At 38.4% G+C, this 11,021-nt stretch overlaps 1 protein-coding gene across 1 annotated transcript; it reads right to left on the bottom strand.

Annotated features, from left to right (window-relative positions):
• Positions 1-3,927: 3,927 nt before the first annotated feature.
• Positions 3,928-10,761, bottom strand: slc26a10 (solute carrier family 26 member 10). Its single transcript, XM_085344593.1, has 18 exons — positions 10,434-10,761; positions 9,922-10,032; positions 8,656-8,813; positions 8,402-8,566; positions 8,158-8,310; positions 8,000-8,082; positions 7,748-7,895; positions 7,558-7,671; positions 7,282-7,359; positions 7,102-7,197; positions 5,845-5,951; positions 5,584-5,653; positions 5,238-5,420; positions 5,059-5,113; positions 4,794-4,882; positions 4,612-4,666; positions 4,371-4,477; positions 3,928-4,285 (listed from the first exon to the last, which is right to left on the bottom strand). The coding sequence occupies exons 1-18, from the start codon at positions 10,696-10,698 to the stop codon at positions 4,247-4,249; spliced, it is 2,076 nt and encodes a 691-aa protein (XP_085200719.1). The 5' UTR covers positions 10,699-10,761; the 3' UTR covers positions 3,928-4,246.
• Between the last annotated feature and the right edge of the window lie 260 nt (positions 10,762-11,021).

Genomic DNA, 11,021 nt, shown 5'->3' with positions numbered 1-11,021 from the left:
TCTTTGTGTCTCACTCATATCGCCTCCAGCAATCCTCCACTCAAAAAAAAAAATTTGTGGTAACCTGAATATGATTAAAAATAATTAACAACACTTTTTGTAATGGTGTTAAAATCAGCCCAACTTTTATTTTCAAACACAAAGTATAACAGCCAACATACTGGACACTGTTCTGCTGAACAACAAACAATTATATTGCCATCACTGTTATAATCTTACAATGAAACAAAGTCTCAGATGTAATTATTCTGAAAATAAGTTTAGGCCTACCACAACTTTGTTTTGTACTTACTTATATAATCAAAATAAAATGTTTATTGTTCTGTCACAAGTGCAGTCTCTGATTTAAACAACACATTTGTTTTTCATTCCAACACAGGAGCTGGAATGTTGTAATGTTTTAAGGATGCTTGTTTCCAGTCCAGGCATTACTGCCTGAATGACTGTCATGGATCGAGGTGATCCAAATGTAGGTGCAGAAGAAAGTCTTTAACTTCCCTTAAGTACAGTGGCAGTGGATGTGGGTTGGAGATGCAATGAGCTTGAACCTGCAGGCGACCATCTTCACTGACCACACCATCTGTGACGGAGGACTCATCTCTCCTGGTGTCCTGCAAGCAAACAATCCTATTTTTTGGAACACAAACTTCATTGCCTTCTTAAAACATTTTTTCTGCATTTGGTATAAAACAGACTCCAATTTAGACAATCTCAGGCCCCCTCCCCACCGGAGAGGTGACATTCAACATCCCACTTGTCAGTCTAGATAGCCGTGACCACCACCCAACATACAATAATGTCATGAAAGCATCATTTTAAAAAGGGCTATGCAAACATGGCCAATAACTTTCATTCTAATGATCTTCAAAATGATTTGGGCAGAAAACAAATTTTGCTGTTAGAAAACTTGCAGACTTCACTATATGCAGTGTAGACCCTCTAAACTAAGTTTGGGGGATGTAATCTTTCAAGAAATGCAGACCAAACTGTTGTTTGTTTACTTACACAGCATGTCATAAGATAAGATAAGATAAGACTTTGTCTGTGAAGGTTCTCAGTCATCCAGGTCATCGTAGTCAAAGGAGCTTGCAAAGAAAAGCGTCTGGACTTTTTGCAAGCTCCTTTGAATAAGACTTTATTGATCCCACAACGGGGAAATTTTTGTATCACCTCAGCTCAGGTACAGATATCAGAAGGAAATACAAAAATACAAATAAGTACAATCAATGAAAAAAAGTAAGATAATACACTATATACAATGGTCGCATACACAGTATGTGGTTATGGATATGGTTGGAAATATGCAAGACATAAACTATATAGCTTGATATAGCTATTGTACCACTACTATTCCTATTTATAGAGACACACACACACACACGTGCACACTAAATATACATATGTGTATATATATATATACATACATATATACCTGCACATGTCCATACACATGGAAGGTCCATTATGCATGAAGTGGTGACCGTGGATGTTCAGTGTCCAGTGACTTATGACATCGTGATTGAGGAGTTATAGAGTCTAACTGCTGTTGGGATGAATGATCTGTGAAAGCGCTCCTTCCTGCAGCGAGGGTGTTTCAGTCTCTGACTAAATAAATATATAAATAAAAATCCAACATTTACCTATTGGTAAATATTAGGGGGAAGGGCGCTAGTTAGTGAACGTGATTAGGCGGAAATCTCATCTGACATAATTAACACACTGCTGTTAATCGTGTTGTCACCTATAATGTATCTTTGGAGTAGTGGCGCCCCCTGGAGACAAGCAGTTAAAACTAGCGCCACCTCAAGTTAAATCAAATTCTGTTTGCTTGCTCTTTAACAATATTTTCGTGCCATCATTGGGCCTGATCTATAGACATTCAATTTCACTAGGATAAATGGCAACTAGAGGCTTCCCACCTGGCAAGACAGGCAACACCTCGGGGCCTCAGGCCAGAGAGTTCACAAACTTTAAACTGCAGCAGTGGCAATGTGCAAATTTTGCAAGGATAGTATGAGAAACCTGGCCTCCCTAAGAGGGCCCTACAACGGAGATGGGAGGGGTCGTCTGTGAATTTTTGCCGAGGGTCAGAACAGATCACCACTGATGACGATGGAGCAGCACGTGACCATTTTCTCAGGCTAGACACCCGCAGACTAACTGCTGCTCCAACGTTTGACCACAAGGTGAAAATAAAACATCAGACAAAAATGCAATACAAGTTGCATTTTTATGAAGTGAATTCATCCATCCATCCGCTTCCGCTTATTCTTTTCAGGGTCGCGGGGGGGCGCTGGAGCCTATCCCAGCTATGAAGTGAATTCCAGCATATTTATTTTTATTTTAATTCACGCTCTTTATCTTCAAATTCCTGTTATTACCAGATACGTTTCAATTATAATCCACTTTATTTCTTGTTCCTGGTTTTCTTTCTTTGCTGCCATAATGGTACTCAAAGCGTGGGGAGAAAATTACCTTATTTTTCCCTCTCAGTAGTCAAGTCAGCTTATATGAATTATCTTCTGCACGCCTCCAGTTTTCCATGTTTGCAGATTATCTTAAAACAGGTATTCATTTAAATCCGAGTTTGATCACTACATCGCTGAAATTCCTGGGGGATTTTCCAGTGTTACTTTTATTTTGATTTTGATTTATTTTTTGGAAAGTGTGTGTGTGTGTGTGTGTGTGTGTGTGTGTGTGTGTGTGTGTGTGTGTGTGTGTGTGTGTGTGTAGGCAGGCCTGAGTGTAGAATCGGGCTTAAGTAAACATTTGGCCACAGCCATGTGTATGGCGTTCTAATTAAAGTGGACAACTTCCTACTAATTAGTAAAACACTCCTTGAGCTTTAAAGGGAAAACCCAAAGGGCACGGTATCCCGAGGGCCCTTTGAAATATGCACAGGAAAAAATTAATAACTTGGCTATCCAACATCAAGCAGGGAAATAATTAGGGTTTTTTGTTTTTTTGTCCTGGTTTTTGACTCTCACTACATGTAGTTTTATCAGGTCAAGGTAACAAGAATGTGATAGCAGGGAGGTTTTTACCCGTCGGACAGCAGAGGGCAGCATAACAGTGTGAGATGCTTTCAGTTATTGTAATGAATATAGCAGATTTCATCACATTTTTTAGAATATGTCTGCGTTTTGAAAGTAAAGACAGATACACATACCAGAATAAAAGTGGCATGTTTATGTATTTCCAGTGAAAACTGCATTTTGTATCATAAATTAACCAGTAATCTGCAAGATTAATAACCTGTTTTTCTCCAATTGTTTTTGGGTTTGTTTGTTTTGTTTGTTTGTTTGTTTTTTTCATTTTTTTATAATACTAAAATATAATTTTCTCTGCTGCTATGAGACTTTGTAGTATTTTTTAATCTTTCTCAGTCCAGACAGCCTGGTTTACAATGGCTGATAAAGTACAAAGACTGCTCTTCTCCCCCCTTCCAAATCTCAGAGAGTGGCATTCTTCACATTCCTCACCGTTTTCCTTCAAAAGTATAAGTCTTCACACTTAATAACTATTGCTAATCAATACATTGATTTAGAAACCTACAGATGACGTTTTACTTCTATTTATTGCATGTTTTTATTCACTAAAATGCTCCAGGTTTTGTTTGTAAGATGTATTCATTGTCAGAACAGCCACTGGGTGGCACAGTCGCCGCAGCTCATTCCTAAAGTCTTTTATTCAGTCTTTCTGGAGTCGCAGTGCTATTTACTGTACATGACTGCATACTGAAGCACAGATTTCAAAATGTATAAATATGCATAGTAAAAGAAAAATATATACAATGTGCATGAAATGCATTTGTATTAAAAACAACAAAAAATAAATACAACCAATGCTGATAACATGCCAAAATACATCATATACAACAAGAAAAATACAAAATTATACAACAACTAAAAAAAAAAAACGGGCGAAAACAATTCATGTCAGTCATATATATCATTTTTTTTATTGTTTTGTATTGGTGGGTTTTGTGTTGTGGACTAATTCCTTCTGCTTGATTTGATTTTGATTTAAGTTTGGCAGTCAGTCTGATATTTGAAAAATAAAAAACATGGTAAAACTATCATGTAAGAAGTTAACACAAATTAAGACTTCATGCTACAACAGGCTACTGCGCCTTTCAAACACTGGCAAGTACAGTCTTAGCTATTACAGCAGCTAAAATGGTCTCTGCCATTTTAGCACTCAACACTTGGTTGAGGGGAACATAACTCATCACCTTCCTTCAGCCTCATACCCAAACTGTCGTGGTGTTCGCTGAAGGTTTTTCCTGCAACAGACAAGATAGTTAACATCATTGTTCTTATTATCAGAATTTAAAGTCTCATCTATTTATAAAATACTCTGACATTTACCTTCTGCTGTTGGATATACACCACAGCATCGTGGACGGTGACAAAGATATGTTGTGGATTCATGTATTTCATCAGCCCACTGGACGTTAGGATCTTTAAAACACTCTCTGTGCACAGAGAACAAGCGGTCAGCATGTCTACTCTCTCTAGAAAATATGAAAGCTTCTACATAAAAGTTTGCACAGAATAAAGCAGAAAGAAAACAATTAGGAATAAAATATTTGGGGTACATGGGCCTCACCATTGCAGTTAGCCAAATATACATGAACTCCAACTTTCTGGCACTCAGTACACATCTAAATGGGGGAAAAGCAATAAATTGCACTGATTACAATGCATCAAGAAATAAGGAAAAGCCTATACAGTGACATGGTGTAATTCAGGCTCAATGTTTTCAATTAGGTCTTACTTTCACCGACTAACCTGTGTCAGGAGTCTTGCTCCAGCAACATCAACAAATATCACGCTGCTGCAATCGATTAACACTGCCTGGTCATAGCTTTCAGATGTTTCTGCAGAAAAAATGTATTCATTTGAAAGTTCAAACTATTTGCAATACAAGAACGTCTTCAGAAAATGTTAATATGGTGTGAAAAAGTCTCTTGATTTTTTTTTTTTTAATTCATGAAATAGCAGTTGTATTTAGAATTGTTTACTTAGCATACACTTATACAAAGTCATTGCTTACCTGATTTGAAGAACTCATTTTCTGAGGAAAACGATGTGTTTGCAATCCCTCTTTCCTACAAAAAAACACAGGGGGAAGCGGAAAGTTACTGAAGTATTTTGTATTTTTACCATGTATGTGTACTCTATTTTTTTTTATATTTTGTGACTCAGATTAACGAGGAATAGCAATAATCATACCACAGTGCTGACAGTGGTCTCCCTCTCCCGTTTCTCCAGGGCTTTTATGGCCTTCTCCCGCCTGCGGATCTTCTCTGGTGTCAGGCCCAACAGCCTAATCATTTCCTCCCTGAAGAAGCTACGGTTGCCGTAGTAAATGGGCCCGTTGTAAGTCAGGATTTTCACTCCAGGCACTTCGTGGCACTGTAAGAAAAATAGAAATGCATCACCTGTATTCTTGGATATTCATACTGCAAATCCACATGCAAATTTGACGAGATATTGACAGGGTGAGAGAAAGTTTGTATATTTCTGGAGCTGGTTGCTCATTTTCATATTTCAAAGAAGAGAAGTAACCCTCGCTCACCTTGTTATGGTTCTCCAGAGGTCTGTAAATTTCTGTGTTACTGGCCCGACCAAGCACTGAACAACCAGCCCTGTTAAATCATAAACTTTAAATTAATATAAGAAGTTATGATAGACCACATATGCTACTTACATACATGAAGTATGATGTTTGTGTTTATGTGAGTTTTATTTTTAACCTTCCAGATGTGCACATTTTCCCTTATAAGTGCTTTTGCTGGATTGCACTGTGGTATTTGTGCAGAGGGAATGGAAAATGTACCTTTGTGTGCGGCAGATGACAGTCATCATAGAGAAGACCACCCCGATAGCCAGGCCAAGGTCCACATTGAGTATCACCACAGAGAGCCAAGTTACAAGCCAAACCATCTACACACAAACAGAGACACAATAATGCATTGTCTTGTCAGGATATAACAGGATATAAATTATGATTAATTCTAGCCTAGCAATTAATGCGAAGGTGCAAGGATCAAGCAATTTATGTGATGTGCTCCCCGTGTTCCAGTAGGTCAGGATTCCAGGGTCCTGATTAATGCTTCTTGGCTTCAGGCAGTGTTTATTTCAAAAAGTCTGGCAACTGATGATGCCGTACTTATTGTTTAAAGACAGTACAGGTGACATCAATTTGTCAAATGAACTTGGAATAATTGAGTGTTAGTATTACAAAGTATGGAAGACGTGCATGGAAAAATATTCACAGCATTTCTTTAAATGGCACATACTTTGACACAGTTCAAAGCTGGAGATACTGTTATCCTGCATGATTAAATTAAACATTATAATATACTTCACCCCACCTGTGTAAAATGTTCACTAGACCAAGGAAATCTGTGTCACTAATTCTTAAAGTTACATTAGTTGCTGCACTAATTACTTAGACGTCTGGATGACAGCTATGAGGCCAGTCTTCTATCTCCACACTGCCAGCAAGAACTTCTGCTGCAATTCTGGAAATTTGAGGAAAAACCCAGCAATATGACATGAGGCTTTAACCCTGTAAAGCCTGAACTATATGAAAATGGCCAGAAAATTCTCATTTTTTTAAACTGGAGCATTTATTTAATCTTCAGACCTTTTTTAAAAAAAAAATAGAAATTAAAATATCAATTTGCATATATGTGTTTTAACTTGTATCATGTTTGCTACTGCCAGCATTTTTGTTCAATTTGTTGCTCAGAGGTTTTTTTGTTTTTTTTTATCATAAACAAACAAAAGCAGGTTATGGTTAAAAAAGAAATCCTACTGATGATGTAGAGCAGGGATGCCAAGCTCATTTTACATTACACTTTGATCTCATGTGGGCCGGACCAGCGAAATAGTCCTTTCTGGCAGCGTACAGAAGTTTATCTATATATTTAATCCCTGAGATAGCTATTTATATGTCTATTTGCAGTGTTTTAAAATAAATAAAGATTCTGGCTGCATTAAATAATCATTCTTCTGTTTTCTGGTATTTATTTGTCTTCATAGGTGAGAAACACTTATCGTGTTATAGCTTGCTTTTAAGTGGCCTTACAAAGTCAATTTTACTGATTCTCCACAGGTCAGGTAAGTCTTGGAACTGCAGGAACATCTGTCTGAGGCTGGTAACATTGATGCATGCCAGGACTGCCTGCAGACACAGACAGAGGATAGGATAAGTGAACTTGCCCCCTCTCCTTCTCTAAAGGTTGTTGAGACACATATTTAAGCTCACCTTGGGTAGGAAGTAGAACAGTGGTCCAATTAGCAGAAGAACAATCAGGACAACAAGACTAGTGAACAACCCAGAGAGCTGCACGAATACACCAAAAGACACAAGGATTTCTATGTTAATAAATGTAAAATTAGCATTTTGTATTCTCTGTGCAGATTGTTTGGAAATTGAAGCATGTTTTTCTGCTCCTATTATAACATCAGTATAACATCAGGTGTCACATTTTCTGCTCCTTGGTGAGAACTCTTAGTGGAAACTGAATATCATGTATGCTACCTGTGTGTATCCTCCAGCACTCTCGAGTATATTAGTGGTGGCTAAAGTGGCTGAGCTAGGGAAGCAGGTAAAAAAGGATGACACTGTGTTGGAGATCCCATGAGCCAGCAGCTCCTGAAATAAAACACAGGTTCAGTCCAAATACCTGACAGATTTGCAAGAATCGAGCAGTGACATTCCTACATTTTACCTGGTTGGGGTGTATAGAATATCCATGTTTATCGGCATAAATCATTGCCAGTGACACGGACACAGCATAGCCAACAAATGTTATGGCTATTGTGTCCCCAGCAATGGCAGGGAACATGTGAAAGGCAGGCAATTGTGGCCTCGGGAATCTGAAGACCACAAGATTTGTGAAAATTAGTCAGAGCACTTTTAACTACTGAATGAATCAGTCTTTTATTTTATTTTATTTTTAAATTTAAGTCTAAAAGCTTACCCAGCAGGGATATGGCCAACTATCTCAATGTTGTAAGTGGAGTCCAGTGAGCAGGCATAAGCCACACCTGTGGCAATAATCACCTGAAGCATAAAGTCAGAGTTACAACTGTAAATTATTAAATATATCTTTAGTGTTCACAAAGCTAGTTAACTAACCGTGAGGATCTCCACAGGGATAGGTGTTCGGAGGCGTTTCCTGAAACGCATGTTGAGCTCCTTAACTGGTACCAGGATGGCCAAACACACCAAAGAGATCAGCAGCTCCGCCATGTTAGTGTGAGGCAGGTTTTCCATCACTGATGCTAAAGTCTGAGCACACAAGACCGTGATAAGACTACAAAAAATAACTCTTTGCTCAAATGAGAACACTTCTTCTTCACCAAGAAGCACTGCTTTTTACCTTGAAGAGAGAGAAGGCCCCATTGTGGCGAGGGAGCCGCAGGCCCAGCATGCTTTGCAGCTGTGAGATGGTAACATGGAAGGCGGCAGCACTGGTGAAGGCCTTAACAATTGGCTCAGATAGGTAGGTGGAGAGAAATCCCAGCTGAAGAGCAAACATGCAGAGCTGGGCGAAAAGAGTTTAATGTAACACTGTGAGTTTGATACACACATACACTATTATTTCACTTTATTGACTTTCTGTGTCTGTTTTACCATAATAATTCCTGAGAGAAGTGCTATAGCTGAGGCCACTCCAATTCTCTGGGCTTCAAAGTCACTCGCTTCAGAAGAACTTGAGTTAATCTCCAGAGGACTGGGAACCAGCTGCTCCACCACAGAGCCAGTCATCAAACTCACTACAGCAAAGGTCCCTGAAAAGAGGCCAAACATATCCATAAAGCAATATAAAAGTAATCTGACTTTAATTCCAAGAGATATGCTTCAAATCATTTAACCCTCACATACAGGTGGGGTAACATTGACCTGTTTTTCATAGCCTGAAATGTGATGACTTTTCCTAAAATTAACCAAAACACAAAAAAGGGAAATATATTATTTACAAGCTAGAAGATTCAGTATATTTAAGGCTTGGTCAAATTTGACCTGCATCCATTGAGACATTGGAAATGGTGTTTTTAGGGAATCTTCAAATTGTGAAACTGTCTGTGTGTATTTTTATGTGATACTGGTGGTTCAAGGGGGACATTGACTGTCCCAACAACTGCCTTTGTTCATCACATTTACCCAGGTTCCCCTGGTGTCAGACTCCAGCTGCTCTTTGAAACTGTGAAATAGGAAAACTGTGTAGCAGCAACCATTTAAGGTGCACAGAAGCCCAGAGGTCATTAAATCTGCAACTGCAAGCACGAGCAATGCCATAAAAGAATCTAATATATATTCTGAGATAAGTGAGATTACAACCAAGATCAATAGAACCATTGTGAGTTTCATATGATTATAAAATTTCAACGAATGCACTCAGTAGTTTGCAATAAACAAAATAGTTGTTTTTTAATAAATACTGATGATATAGATCGTAGTTATGATTGTAATGGCTTTTTAATTGTAATAGTTTTACATTTATATAGTAAATCCCAACAGCTCTAGAATGTTCTGGACATATTCAAATAATTATTGCTGCTATAAAACAGGACATAAAAACAAACAAACAAACAAACAAACAAACAAACAAACAAACAAAAACACTCCACCTGCTCTCTGAAACATTAATAAAAGATTAAGGTTCCGTTTAATAATGACATGCAGGGTATTTTACAGAGATCTGTTGTTCGAGATTCAGTATAGACACTTATTACGTGGAAGTTCTTGACCTCATCAAAACTTACAGAGAGGGCATGAAATATGCACAGTATGTGAGGGTTACATCTGATCATGACTCTGCTGTTGTCCCAGATTATTGAATTTCATCTTATACACTTCTCTGTGAATAAATAGACACCCTGTGGACTAACATCTTACCTGTGGATACATGGCGACCCGTGCCAAAAAACATATAAAGGACAACAGGAAAGAAAGAGGTGTAAAGACCAAATATCGGAGCCACGGATGTGAGTAGAGCAAAGGCCATGCCTGTTTAGAGGGGGGGGGGAGAAGAAGGAGAGAAGGAAAGGACAGTTAATGGTGTGTTGCTTCTCTTTCATTTAGGAATTTACGATCTGTTCCTGTTCTTCACACTAAGGCGATGAAGGTGCAGTGTGACCAGATCAGACACCAACTATGTAAATGTACATTTAAGAAGTTTGAAGTTTACAGTTGAAACATTTTTGAAATACTTGTTCAAAATAAATTTATTTCAAAGTATCAGTATTAATAATGAACTATGTTTTGTCGTGAGATGCTTTTTTTGTTAATATTAAATTTTGGCAATGTAGGATTTTAATAAAAAAAAAAAAATTAAAGTACGAGAGAAGCTCCAAGTAATTAATTCTAACGCAAACTTTTTTCTTTTTCTCGACGCAGTGTTCTCTCACCTTGAGGAATGTGAAGAATACCGACTGTGAGTCCTGCTATGGTATCTCCTAGAATCCATTTCTTTAGCTTGTATCTTGGCAGCCAGCTGAAAATGGGCACTCTCTCCCTCAACAGGTGAAGGCAGGCTCGGTTTGAACACCTGCACCTCCCTGCGAGTTTTTCCCGGAGCCGCAAGCTTCCACTGGCGTTATCGTCAGAGCCGTAAGCCTGTTTGAATCGGTCCTCCGTGTAAATGCTCCTGTATACAGCAACAGAAGCGCTCATGTTGTCCCTGCAGAGATGACTAATGACACCGTGCAGCCGCAGCAGTTGACTCAGTAGAGGTGTTGTCAGTTATAATACATTTATAGTTGACTCTACTCTGACCTCAAGAGCCATTCCATTTTCCTGTCAGACTCTAAGTAGCCAATGACATTGCTCATAGCTCTACTTTTTTTTCTTACAGTAATCAACAAGTTTTTTCACATCTTTGTCCAGCCTCAGAAATCATAAAGGTGTGCTGGTCGATTTTCCCCCCGAGAGAAATCCTCTGGGTCCTACTGCTAAAAGTTTTTTTTGTTTTTTTCCCCAGCAGAAGATAGAAAGCC

This window comes from Diplotaxodon limnothrissa, linkage group LG20 (genome assembly GCF_057381915.1).
Source record: "Diplotaxodon limnothrissa isolate DT_005_m linkage group LG20, D_limnothrissa_male_GT1.1, whole genome shotgun sequence".
In the NCBI taxonomy this organism is placed as follows: Eukaryota; Metazoa; Chordata; class Actinopteri; order Cichliformes; family Cichlidae; genus Diplotaxodon; species Diplotaxodon limnothrissa.
The sequence above is the reverse complement of the archived record's forward strand: the minus strand, read 5'-3'. Positions and strand labels throughout refer to the sequence as shown.

Excerpts from the sequence above, each read along its gene's own strand:
- slc26a10 (XM_085344593.1), bottom strand. The coding sequence starts at position 10,698 with ATGAGCGCTTCTGTTGCTGTATACAGGAGCATTTACACGGAGGACCGA. Across the intron at positions 7,360-7,557 it reads GTGCTGGAGGATACACACAG|CTCTCTGGGTTGTTCACTAG; the intron begins GTAGCATACATG and ends GTATTCGTGCAG. Across the intron at positions 5,421-5,583 it reads CTCTGGAGAACCATAACAAG|TGCCACGAAGTGCCTGGAGT; the intron begins GTGAGCGAGGGT and ends TTTTTCTTACAG.